The following is a 13,624-nucleotide window of genomic DNA, read 5'->3' as shown; positions in this document are numbered from 1 at the left end:
CTGGGCTTGACCGTCTCTCTCAGTTCCTGCCAACCCACCTGCTTTCCTGACAGGCCTTTGCACCTGCAGCTTCCTTTGCCCGTAGGCCCCTGTCCTCTCTGCCCAGTTACTGGCCCATCCTGTGGTCCTGTGGCCGTTACCACTTTCTTAGGGGGCCCCCGACTCGTCTCCAGCTCTCTCTTCAATCACACAAAGGAAAGGGTAATAGCTGGTTCTCCAGCGGAAAAAATCCAATACAATAGATGTGTGTGTATATTGAGAGATTAAATTTTAGGAATTGGCTCATGCCATGTGGGTGGGTGGTGACAGGCGGGGCCGGGTTCCCTGGTGGCTCAGTGGTAAAGAACCCGCCTGCCAAAGCAGGAGATGCGGGTTTGATCTCTGGGTTGGTAAGATCCCCTGGAGAGGGAAATAGCAACCCACTCTAGTATTGTTGCTGGGAAATCCCATGGACAGTGGTACCTGGCGGGTTATAATCCGTGGGGTTGCAAGGAGTCAGACATGACTTAGCGACTGAAAAACAGCAGCAACATGTAACGCGGGGCTGGCAGAGTCAAAATCTGGGCGGCAGACCTGCAGCCTGGAGACTTAGGCAGGAGCTGACAATGCAGTTGTGGTTGACGTTGCAGCCGTAAGTGTGAACTCTTACGGCCAGCTGGCGGGCTGGCAAGTCAGGCAGGATTTCTGTGTTACTTATCACAGCCTATTTGCCTCTCCCTGAGGCCATCTCTCAGGCCTCATCTCACCCAAGCTGGGCTGCTCCTGGATAATGTTTTCTGGAGCGATCTGAGTCTGGCTGCAGCCAAGGCTGGTCCTTCTTGAGCTGGGGGAGAGAGAGACACACACAGAGCTAGTCAGGTCCAGGCTGGGCCACACGAGCCTGGCTGCCAACTTTGTGTGTGACTCAGAGGGTGGAGCTGGCCTGGAGATGCTGACCAGGGAGGAAGCAAAAGCTGGGAGAGGAGAGGTCACATCTGCACCCTGCCAGGCCCCAAACTGGCTCCATGCAGATCCTCATGTCGCTGCTGTGGCGTGGTCACTGTCGGTCTTCCTCAGCTCAGACGTCACGGGGGGCTCAGGGCGGGGCCCCTACCTCCTGCGCTCCCCATCTCCCAGTACCCCAGCTCCTTGGGATTCTGTCCCTTGACAGCTGTGGGCCTCTGTTCCTGCCTCTGAAAGATGGAGCTGGTACTCAGTCCCAGAGCTGTGACAGTCCAGTACTGTGGGTAAACAGGGTCTGCAAAGGGGGAGCCTCCATAAGCAGGTGATGTCCCCTGATGACAGATTAATCAGTGCCTGATGCAGCACCCTCAGCCCCTGCTGGCTCCTTTCCTTGTCCATCCCAGCCTGTGTTGCCCTCCACCCTCCTGCCCCCGGCAAGTGTGGAAACAGCCAAGCCAGGCAGCTGCGTGAACAGAGCAGGTTCCTTCTAAGGATCCAGGCGGTCTTGGAATCAGGCGCCCGGCTCCCCTCTCGGTTCTGGACTTTGCCATGTGTTGTTGGATGCACTGCTTCCCCTTCCTGAGCTCAGTCTCCGTGTCTGTTCAGTGACGTGGGCAGAAAGGAGAGGGCCGAGTGGGGCTGTTAGATGGCGCTCCTTGCAGGAAACCAGAAGCCGCTGGAGGATGTCAGAAGTCAAGCCCAACATTCAGGGAGTGCTCCCTGTGTGCTGGGCGCAGACTCCTGAGCTCTGCCTGCACTGATTGGAGCCTTTCTCAGCCCAGCCCCGTGAGGCATGTGTGAAGTGTGAAGCAAAATGAAAGTCGCTCAGTCGAGTCCAACTCTTTGTGACCCCGTGGTCATGGACCCTGTAACCCACCAGGCTCCTCTGTCCATGGGCTTCTCCAGGCCAGAATACTGGAGTGGGTAGCCTTTCCCTTTTCCAGGGGATCTTCTTAACCCAGGGATCAAACCCAGGTCTCCCACATTGCAGGCGGACTCTTTAGCAGCTGAGCCACAAGGGAAGCCCGTGAGGTGGGCACCGCCTTATCCCCAGGTGTTGATGAGGCTTCACTGAGGCAGAAGCTTCAGAAGGATTTGGTTCAGAGGATCTGGGGCTTAGACAGTCATTGGAAAGGTGATGGGGGCCGTGCCCTCAGGTATATCGGTCCTGATGCTGAAGGCTGGAGCCCAGAGGCCAGGAAGCCACAAGAAGCCAGCACAAGGATTCCCTGGTGCTCCTGTGGTTAAGAATCCACCTGCCAGTGAAGGGAATACGGGTTCGATCCCTGCTCCAGGAGGATCCCACATACTGAGGAGCAGCTAAGCCCATGCAGCAGAACTCCTGAGCCTGCTCCCTAGAGCCCCTGCTCTGCAACAGAGAAGCCACACAAGGGGAAACGTGTGCACCACGACAAAAAGTAACCCCTGCTCGCCACAACTAGAGAAAGCCTGAGCACAGCAACGAAGACCCAGCATGGCCAAAAAGAAGACCAAAAAAGTAACTCTTAAAAAAAAAAAAAAAAGATGCCAGCTCAGAGTGTGGAGATGCCCTGCAAACTGGAAGGTGGAGGAGGCAGAGGGTTGGTCCACAGAGCAGCCTCTGCCCCCACAGGAAGGAGGACAAGCCCACCTCCATGCTGATTATCCTGTTATTGCAGAGCCGCCCGGTCAGGGGAAGTTGGGAAGTGTCATTTCTAACCTTCCAGCCCCCACGATGCAGAGGAGAGAGCAGAGACAGAATCCCCAGTCCAGTAGATGCTAGCCGGCAGGGGCCGTGCAAGCAGGAAGAATCAGGATGCCCTAAGAGCCCTCGCGTTGCACACAGGTTGATGCTCCAACAGTTAACCCTTTGAAGAGAGAAGGGCCCCGTGAATGACCACAGATACCCATTACACTCTAGCCCATGCATTGCTCTGGGACCCTCCTCCCTGCAGGTCCTGGCCAGTAGAGCAGGAGGAAGTGAAGGGCTGGTTGTCCCATCCCTCGACGCATGGAAGCAGCTAATGAAGCGAGTCGAAATCATCATTTTCCTCATTCCCCCAGTTTGTTCTTTCATGCCTGATTTCATTCAGTCTTTTAAATAACCCTGCCAGTAAGGCAAGCTAGGGAATCTGTTGGACTTTTTACAAACGAGGAACCTGAAACTCGGGGAGGGAAGAGAACTGACATTTATAAGGTGCCTGCTCTGTGCCCCCAAACCAAGCTGCTCGCTTTTGTGCAAATCCCTTTATCCCACAGCAGCCCTGCCTTCCGGCGTTACAAGTCTCACTATGTGGGCTTCCCCGGTAGCTCAAGGGTAAAGAATCTGCCTGCAACGCAGGAGATGAGGGTTCAATCCCTGGGTCAGGAAATTGCCCTGGAGGAGGAAATGGCAACCCACTCCAGTATTCTTGCCTAGAGAATTTCATGGACAGAGGAGCCTGGCGGACTACAGCCCATGGGGTCACAAAGAGTCAGACATAACTGAAATCAGTGGGCACGCACACAGTCCCACTTTGTGGATTCAGAAACCGAGTGTCAGAGAGCTGCAGTGCCTTACCCCTGAGAACAGAACTGGGAATAGGAAGAGCTGGGATTTGAACCCAGGTATGTCTGGGCCATTTTTTTTTATTCCAACAACCACTGGCCATGATCCACTGGCACAGAACCAGAACAGATGGATTCCAAGTGTCCAGTGACCAGCGGCTCCAGAAGACAAGCAGAGAGAAGCAGCTCAGTGTTGAGCAGTCTCAAGAGGCGAGGAGTGAAAAATAGTAATAATGAAACGAAATAAAAATGGAGGACAGGACTCCCAGGTCAGCTAAAATGAAGGGGCCAAGAAGCAAAGCAACAGAAACCTTGGGAAGAGGGCCATTATTCTGCACCTTTTTTATTCCTTTCAAGGCATTTGGCAGAATTTAAGTTGCATGGGACCAGAGCCTAAGGAAACAAGCTGAACACAGCAGCTGAGAGATTGAAAAGCTAGCCTGAGCTTTTGATAGTCTCACAGTATAGGGGAGACAGAAATTGGAAGTGAGAGAGTGCATGGAGGAGGCATGCCTAACAAATTCATAGCCCTCCCAGCTTCCCTTTGGAAGGACTATGCCCTGGGCTTCCTTGCGGATCAGTGCAGGAGACTCTGGCTGGATCCCTGGTCCTGGAAGATCCCACAGGCTGTGGAGCAACTAAGCCCATGTGCTCAGTCACTCAGTCATGTCTGACTCTTCATGATCCCCTAGACTTAGCCCACCAGACTCCTCTGTCCATGAAATTCTTCAGGCAAGAATCCTGGAGTAGGTTTCCATTTCCTACACCAGGGGATCATCCCGACCCACAAGTCAAACCTGGGTCTCCTGCATTGGCAGGCGGACTCTTTACCACCGAGCCACCAACAAAGTGGCTCAATAGTCCACTAAAGGTGGAAGTCCAGTAAAGGTGGAAGCAATTCAAATATCCATGCATGTAGTCAGTCGCTAAGTTGTGTCTGACTTTGGGACCCTGTGGACTGTAGCCCAGTAGGCTCCTCTGTCCTTAGGGATTTCCCAGGCAAGAATACTGATGTGGGTTGCCGTTTCCTTCTCCGTGGGAGAAGCCCACGTGCCACAACTACTGAGCCTGTGCTCTAGAGCCTGGGAGCTGCAACACTGAAGCCCACAGCAGGAGTGGCCACTGCAGTGAGAAGGCCGTGCAGCACAGCTCGAGTAGCCCCCGCTCGCCACAACTACAGAAAGAAAGAGAAAGTGAAGTCGCTCCGTCGTGTCTGACTCTTTGCCACCCCATGGACTGTAGCCCACCAGGCGCCTCCATCCATGGAATTTTCCAGGCAAGAGTACTGGAGTGGGTTGCCATTTCCTTTTCCAGGGGATCTTCCTGACCCAGGGATCGAACCCGGGTCTCCTAAACTGCAGGCAGACTCTACCGTCTGAGCCACCAGGGGACCCCACAGCTAGAGAAGAGCCTATTGAAGCAAAGCATAGACCTAGCATAGCCATAAATAATAAATTAAATATTTAAAAAAAGAAAGGCTCTTCCTTATAAGTAAGGGCAAGCCAGGAATAACTAGTCATCATGAAGACTGTGCAGCCTGGTTGTCGGTCACCAGCTGGGACAGGGGGAGTGTGCCTGTGCTTTACCTGCCTCCAGGGCCAAACAGATTCCTTCCTGTCCAAGGACCACCTTGTCCTCAGCTGCTACACTTCCGGCCCGTGCTCTGTCCACTGTTAACCAGGCATGCTGGGAGACAGAGCCAAATGACCAAAGAGAGATAAGGAGAGAAAACAGACAACAGAAATAAACCCTCATCTCCAGATGTCACGAGGGTAAGACATGGTTTTAAAATAACTGTGATGGATCATTGCAGGCAGACAGGTGACAAGGTACAGATTTTCACCCGAAAACTGGAACTTATTTAAAATATTACTCAGGTGGCAATTCTAAAACTGAAAAAATACAGTAACTGAAATAAATGTAGTATATAATTTAAACGGAGTGGACACAGCAGAAGAGAGGATGGACAAGGTAGTATCCATTTCAGGAAGGCAGAAAGATGACAGATTTGAAACCCACAGAAATGACAAGAAAAGAAATGAGGGCAGGTCCTGATGAAGTAGAACAGTTAGCTGTGTTTATGGAGGACAGCCCAGGAGGAGGTAGGAGCCTGGAGCAAAGTGCTGGCTTTGCTGGCATCTCGCTGTGTGACCTTGGACAAGTCACTTGCCTTCTCTGAACTTCAGTTTCTCATTTCAGGGAAATGTGTCTGATGTTGTGTCTAAGTTGTGTCTGACTTTGGGACCCCGTGGCTCCTTTGGCTTATTTCACCCAGTTGACTTGAGGATCCCATGGAGGACAGTCATGGCAGCTCCTTATCAGAAGTGTGAATATTACCAACAACCTACTGTTCACTCGGTCACTTCACCAGCCAACATGAGGCAGAAGGCTATGCAGAGAGCTAGTATGACATCCCAGCCTTGTGAGACCTACCGTGCAGTTTGTACTTAGTCACTCAGTCATGTCTGACTCTTTGTGACGCCAGGGACTGTAGCCCGCCAGGCTCCTTGGTTCATGGGATTCTCCAGGCAAGAATCCTGGAGTGGGTTGCCATGCCCTCCTCCAGGGGGTCTTCCCAAGCGGGAAGTTTAGCAGGCATTAACCAAACATTCACAAACCCCATCTGTCCATTCATTTGGTTTGCCAAGTATTGGAAGCAGTTCTTCTCTTAGTGGCTGGTAATCATCACTATCTCCCTATTTTTAGGGATGGAGGGGAGGAGGGTAGCTTCATTAGGGACCCTCCTTCAGGGAATCCTTTCTGAGTTCTTGAAGGGGCACTGACTTGTGTCAACTTTGAGGGGTGACCCTCTGGGACCGTGACATGCACCTCCTCTGTGCGTCCTCCAGTGAAGTCCCTCAGTCATATCCAACTCTTGGCGACCTTATAGACTGTAGCCCACCAGGCTCCTCTGTCCTTGGGATTCTCTAGCCAAGAATACTGGAGAGGGTTGCATTTCCTTCTCCAGGGGATCTTCCCAACCCGGGGATCGAATATGGGCCTCCCGCACTGCAGGCAGACGTTTTACCCTCTGAGCCACCGTTCCAAATTATCCATCTTTTCTGTGCACCTCCCCCGTGCGTCCCCCAGAACTCCTGTCCGTGGCTGAGACATGACTGCCTCTCTGCAGACAGCACTGGGAGCTGGGTCCTCCTCCCCTTCCTTCTCCTCGTCCTCCTTGTCAGGGGAGGCATAGCCAGCCTTCCTTGCTGTGCACTTGGCTCAGGGAGATCTTTGGCCCGTGGCGTCTTGGCCTCAGTCCCATCTCAGAGGCCCGGGCTAGCATTCCCCATGTGTTGCAGGCTGCCTCACTTAATAGAGAACAGAAAGTCACGCATTCTTTTTTTCTTCCCTGGGGCAAGGGAGAAGGTTGGGGGGAGCAGGGCCGGGGGTGGGCTGTTCCTACTTTTCCAAGGCAGTTTTGTTCCAGGGCTTTTGAGGGTACTAATTGGTACCAGCCTGGAAGGGTCTGCTGGTAGGTGGGTTTAAAACCAGCACCCTGGCCTCAGAGATGCAGCTACCAGGATGTACCAGATGAATGGATGGGAGGAGGGTGTCACGGTCCCCCCTGCCTCTGCCATCCGGCCCTGCGCTCTGTCCCAACGCTCACCGCCCCCTCCCTCCAGCATCAGGGTAGAATGTTAATACCTCTCGTGGAGCTGGGACATTGTAAGGGACCTAGCTTCTCATTCACAGTTGTATTTGATCAACATGGTTCAGTAATTATCTGTTTCAGTGAACTGATGCCCTTGGCATCAGGATGCAGAGTCCATAAGAGCATCATGGGTTCTGCTCATTACAAAGACAAATGTAATGAGACCTTGTGAGTCAGACCCTCCATTGAGTCTCCATGTTGCTCAGAGACACTCAGTCTTGATCCTGGTTTCTGAATCCCACACACCCTCCGCCCCACCCACATGCGTGCCCCTCTCGGATCCAAGGACACCAGCATCCTCTCTCCCAAAGTGCTGGGGCCTTGCAGGTGCCTGGGAAGTTCCCACTTTAAAATCTTTCATGATGGATCCCTGCCACCCAGCCCAAAGCCTGGCACAGCACAGGGCCCTGGCAAATATGCATCAAGTGAATCAGTTGAATGGATAGATCGTACCTTAGTTGATAGCCTCAAGAAGCGGGCAGAATCTGTGTCATCAGCTCCATTTTCCAGTTGAAAGGGTGATTCAGAGAGGGTCAGGCACTTGTTCACAGTCACACAGCAAATGGGGGTGAGCATCCTGGTGAGAATCGCAGACTCAGCCTGTGCTTTCTGGCCCAGCTTTCCCCTCTGACTCTTTCATCTTTCCCTTCATCTACGTCTGCGTCCCTTTACGCCCTGTGGGTTCCCGATGTCAGGGCCACGACAATGAGTGGGACTGAGTGTCCATCCTCATGGAGCGCCCAGCTCAGGGAGGAGACAGGCAAGCACATAGCACAGGCAGAGAGGAGCCAGGATGCAGCGGAAGCCAGGAGAGGCCCCCGCTCAGGCCAGGCACCGGCAGACCTCCCTCCCGGAGTCAAAGGAGCCAAGCAGGGTGGGGTGGGTTTTCTGGATGGTGGGGACAGCCAGGCTGGGTGCCCAGAGGCCAGAACAACTGACCTGTGGGTCAGTCAGTCAAGTTACAAACAGTCTGCTTTACACAATAAAGGGGATTTATTCTCTGATGTCACTGAAAAGTCAAGGCCCAGGGAGGGCGGCAGCCATGATCAAATAGGGACTTAACACCAATCAGTGAGGGAGCTAAGTGTCTGGTACAACTCCAGACCTCGCATTCAAACAGCAAACTGGCCAAAGCCAAAGAACGTCTCTTTCCCCCTTCCTCTGCAAAAGTCAGGAGTTTCGCTCCAGATGAATTAGGCTGCGTGCCCATCCCTGGACCAATTACTGCAGTAGGAGGGGTGGGAACCTTCTGCCTGCCAAGTTAAATCAGAGCCCGCCCTTGAGGATAAGCAGGTTAATCTGACTCAGATGACAGAGCTGGTTGCTGGACGGAGGAGCAGGGGTGGCTGGAAGGGACGGCTCTACACACCATTAGGTTCTCCATACAAGTCACACTGTCACGACAAGTACAAAGTGGAGGAGAAGGCAAATGAGGAGACCTTACCCGCCGGGCTGAGGCCTCGAGGAAGCAGTAGAAGCAACATGTCTTGTCCCCTGGCTATCTCCAGGACGGCGCTGTGGATTTAATCTGGTTTTTGAACTGCCCCTCTTTCTACCAGAAAGTAATCAATCTTCCTTTCACTATCACTACCCTGGGCAGCAGGGGCCGGTGGGGAGGGTGGTCGGAAATCCAGCTGCTTGACAGCCTACACGTTGGGATGGCGAAGGTAACTGATCAGATGGATAGAGACGGGGCATATGCTCAGCAAGGACCAAGGGGAGTCAGGTTCAAGTGCAGAGGTGTGACCACAGCTGTGCTGTGCAGGAGCCCAAAAGCCAGGGAGGTGTGGGGACTTGTGTTACAAGCCTCTCAGGCGTCCCGGTGTGCTTTCTTGGAATAAATGGCTCCCAGCTTTCTCTGTACCCCTCCAACTATGGTCATCTGGTGCCCAATTAACGGACAGGGTGTCCATCCAGGGCACACTCCTGCCCTGTTCTTGGTACCCCGGCCCCTCCAGGTGCATGGACTCAGAAGGTCTGGGATCCAGACTCAGATCTCACTTCTTCCTCTCCCCACGACCTTGGGCACAGCCACTTAATCTCTTTGAATCTCAGTTTCTTTGGACAACTTGGGAGACCCCTATCTGGGTGACCATATGCTTTGTTAGTTGAGGAAATAGGTATGCATGAATGCACCATCCTCTCTGGCTCTTAGTGGCTCATCCAAGAATATCCATTCATACGTAGAAAACAGCAAAGAAAAGTTTGTGTGTGTGTGTGTGTGCATAGTCATGTCTGACTCTTTGTGACCCCATGGACTGTAGCCTGCCAGGCTCCTCTTTTCCATGGAATTTTCCAGGCAAGAATACTGGAGTGGGTTGCCATTTCCTTCTCCAGAGGATCTTCCCAACCCAGGGATCGAAGCTGAATCTCTTGTGTCTTCCACATTGACAGGCAAGTTCTTTACTAGCTGAGCCACTAGGGACAGAAAGTTTAGCAATTGCTTAATGAATACCAGAAACTCAGCAGAGAGCATTTTGTCTTATCTTCATGGCCATCCCATAAGTGGAGGTATTATTGTCTTATATTATAGAAGGGAAAACTGAGGGTCAGGAAGGTTGAATAAATTGCCCCAAACCATTCAGCTGGTAAACCAGTACTTGAACCTCGGCCAGGTAGAAGTCTGGGCTACCCTCTTAAGAGTAGCATTTTGGTTGTTGTTGAACTTCAGAATCCAAGAGAGAGTGAAGGAGAGAGAAAGTAGCTTGTGGTCAGCAAGCTCTGTGTGCCCAGCACCGTATGTGCATTATTAACTCATTTCACAAACTTTGGTCGTGTGCTTCAGTGTACTAGGTTCTGGTTGCAGGAAAGATGCGGGGGGACACCTTCCGTGTCTCTTGGCAACCTTGCACAATAGGCATTAACATCCCACTGTACACATGCATGCACTGAAGTTCAAAAGGTTAAAAAATTGTCCACCTGCCATATCGGTGGTGTCGCAACAGAGAAGAAATGGAGGAAGTGGAGAGACAGAAAAGTTTTTTTTTTGAAGAAGGGAAGAGACATTCATCCTGTTTTCTTCCTCTTTCTCTGTGTAGATGACAGACAGCCCCCAGTGCCTTCATCAAGCCAGCTGCTTCCCCACCACATCTCTGGTTACAGCGTGGGCAAGACCCAGTTCTAATTAAGAATTGTCACGCACCATCCTGTCCAGAGGGCGGTGGCAGAAACAGCTTCCCTCTGTCCCGCACCGCGGCCCTTCCTGTGACGTCTTCACCTTCGAGGGACCCTGGGCTGTCACAAGGATTAATTACCCCACCACCCCCTTGGATGGGAAAGGAAATCACGGTTATTAAGTTTTGATTAAAGCTTCATCAAGAGACGTTATCGGCTGTTTGAAGATTGCTGATGAAACAGGCCACTCTATTTCCTGAAAAGACAAACTGCACGCCAGCAGAGCCAACCCACCACGAGTGGTCCACTTAGCCTTTGAGTATTGCGGGTGATGTCCAGCACAGCCTGGTGGCTGTCCGCCTGCAGACGTGGCCGTCAGGAAGCTCTAAAGCTCCGTGGCTGTCCCTGTCTTGTCCCGCCCTGCGACTGAGCCTCTATCTCCGGGCTCTTTCTTTGGAGTTCTTCGCCAGTTAGGCCTGGTTTCCTCCAGCCCATCCCTGCCCCGCCCCCTCAGTAAAGCAGAAAAGGCGACCATGAGGAAAAGAACTCTCAAAGTGCTCACGCTCCTCCTCCTGTTCATCTTCCTCACCTCTTTCTTCCTGAACTACTCTCACACCATGCTGGCCACCACCTGGTTCCCCAAGCAGATGGTCCATGAGCTCTCAGAGAACTTCAAGAAGCTCATGAAGTATTCCAACAGGCCCTGTACCTGTACTCGCTGCATCGGGCAGCGCAGGGTCTCCTCCTGGTTCGACGAGCGATTCAACCGGTCCATGCAGCCGCTGCTGACGGCCAAGAACGCGCTCCTGGAGGAAGACACGTACAACTGGTGGCTGGTGAGAACCGGGGCTGTGGGCGGGTCTCGTGGGAGGCGGGGTGGGGGGCTCCTGAGGGCCAAATGCTCAGTCCCTGGCGTGCACTTGGGGCCCTGCCAGGCGCTTGGTGAGATTCGGAATATTAGTCATTCATTCATTCAGCATCTGTGTATTTAGAATCCATTCTATATAAATCAAAGCCAAGGGTTCTGTAGGCGTTTCCAGTGTCTGCCGTAACAGGTAACGTAGAAGGTGGCTTGAAGCTACAGACGTGCGTTCCCTCTTGTTTCTGGAGGCAGAGTCTGAGATCAAGGTTGAGATCAGCAGGGTTGGTTCTTCTAGAGGCTCTGAGACACTCCATCTCACGCCTCTCTCCCTGCTTCTGAGGGTCGCTGGTCACTGCGAATTCTTTGGCTTGCACACGCATCCCTCCGGTCTCTGCCTCCGTCTTCACACAGACCCCTTCTCTGTCTTAAGCGCCTATCTTCCTTCTTCTGTAAGGACACCTGTCACTGAGTTTAGGGCCCACTCTGTATTCAAGAGGACCTCATCTCGAATTCCTTAACTACATCTGCAAAGGTTGTTTTTCCAAATAAAGTCCCATTCACAGGTTCCAGGGGTCAGGACTTGGACATATCTTTTTAGAGGCCACTATTCAACTATTACTGAGGAGCAAAAAAGACAGAGTCCTTCTCTCGTGGAGTTATATTCTGACAGAGAGAGATGGATAACAAACAAGATAGGCTCAGATAGAAGTGCTCGGAGGAGGAACTTCCTCCCAAAGGGGTTTGTGATGGGGGGAGCTTGGGGCAGAAGCCTCTCTAAATGGGGTCAATGGGAAGGTCTCTGAGGAGCCAGGACTTGAGTGGAGACTAAAGGCAGAGAGGACGCAGGCTGTGGAAGGATCAGGGGAAAGTGCGGTAGGTCACAGGGACAGCAGGTGCAAGAGCCCTGGGGCCGCATCAGCTTGGTGTCTTGGGGGGTGGGGGGAGGTGAGTAGAGGAGCTCTGTGTGGCTGTGAGCAGGGGTTGCTGCCTCTAGAGGAGGTCTGGGGGCAGGCAAGACCCAAAGCGAAGAATGTGGCATTTGTGTCTGAGTGCAGCAGAAAACGTCAAGAGTTTTAATCAGGAGAGGCCCATGATCTGATCTAGTTGTTTGAAAAGTAACTCTGGTTGTCAAATGCAAAATGGATTGAAGAAGAGTGAAAAATACCCAGTCATTCAAGATTTATTGAGCATCTAGTAGATGCCAAGATATTTAGATGGAAAAAGAGCTTTCCCTTTTTAGGGATGGTAGGAGAGAAGGGAAAATGGACAATCACAAGACTGAGTGATGGATGGTAGGCACCCAGGGTCCCTGGGTTTTGCTTTTAATTTCCTATATCAAGAATGATTCCGAGGAACTTCATCTTGCTGAGTTTCACATTGAAGTCATAATAGTCTCCTCACTACATTTCTCTACAATACTGCAAACATTAGGTTTTAACATTTTTATTTATTTGTGCTGCTTTAATGGGCAAGGGGTAATGAATTCACATTTTTTTCAGTACGTACGAAGGCTGAATATTTTCCCACATGGCTGTTAACATTTTATCAGTTTTTTTAATCCCTACCCCAGTGCTTGTCTGCAGTTCTTCTTTGCTGGAGTTTAGCCTCTGGTTACCACTTGGTAGGGACTTTGCAGGGGAGGAGGGGAGGCGAGAAAGGGCCTCACCAATAGAAATCAACAGAAAGAAGCAGGCCTTTCGAGCTTCTGGGTTCCTTGACAACACACAGACCACATGTTTTGAATAAAGAGTTGGGACACCACATCTGACAAGCACTTCTGTCCCTCCAGGCAGAGACATAGAATACTGAAATCAAAACCATCCTGAGAGCTCCCGGGAGGCACCATAGCACTGCCTAAAGGCCCCCAGGCACCCAGGACAGATCCAGATCTAGGATGCTGAACACAGAGCCCTGCCTTTCAAATGTGATGAGCCTGGCAGGAAATGCCCTGCAGGCTGATGGGCTGGCAGGGGGCCACGGAAGGTGCTGGATGCGTAAGTCAGAGGGGCTGGGCCTAGACCCGCTTACCCCCTGTGGTCTGCTGCCTCTTCTCCTCTGTCTCCAAGTCGAGGTGAAGGACTTGACTGAGGTCACCGGGCTGTCAGTACAAAGCCAGACCTGGGGCTGCGCCGTCTGCCCCCAGGCACCGTTGTTTTCTGCCTTCTTGCCCACTGCGGCCTCTCCAGACCCACATGGGAGCAAGGGCAGGGAGGCCGGACCAGGGATGGAGGCTTCAGGGGCTGGAAGCTGACAGCCCAGGTGCCTTGGGGAATCACAGAATCCCCCATGTCCTTCACATCAGGGTCATGCTGGCTGTCTGAGCTTCTGCCTCCAGGCTCTGCCCTAAGGCACGAGCCCTACCAGCAGCGGCAGGCACTGGTTGAGCCCTGACTGTAGACAGGGAGATACACTACAGTACTTGGAAACTAGTCAGGAGAGTGAAGGGGAGGAGGCGACTGTGAACCTCTGCCCACTCTCTCCTGTGTGCTTGTCAGCAGCCCTCTGGGACTTTGCATTGTCATTTA

General features: G+C 52.4%; 1 protein-coding gene across 6 annotated transcripts in view; it reads left to right on the top strand.

The window, feature by feature from the left end:
• The window catches only part of ST3GAL1 (ST3 beta-galactoside alpha-2,3-sialyltransferase 1), an 87,630-nt gene that overhangs the window by 61,851 nt on the left and 12,155 nt on the right, over positions 1–13,624 (top strand). For all 6 annotated transcript variants that reach the window (XM_010834784.1, XM_010834778.1, XM_010834779.1 and 3 more), the window contains one exon: positions 10,162–11,073. In XM_010834784.1, the coding sequence (XP_010833086.1) occupies positions 10,771–11,073 (303 nt within the window). In that variant the 5' untranslated portion in view covers positions 10,162–10,770. The remainder of the gene's footprint in view (positions 1–10,161; positions 11,074–13,624) is intronic.

The sequence above is a fragment of the Bison bison genome, unplaced genomic scaffold (genome assembly GCF_000754665.1).
Source record: "Bison bison bison isolate TAMUID 2011002044 unplaced genomic scaffold, Bison_UMD1.0 scf7180017864036, whole genome shotgun sequence".
Taxonomy (NCBI): domain Eukaryota; kingdom Metazoa; phylum Chordata; class Mammalia; order Artiodactyla; family Bovidae; genus Bison; species Bison bison.
Note: the sequence above shows the minus strand (reverse complement) of the source record. Positions and strands in the feature narration are given on the sequence as shown.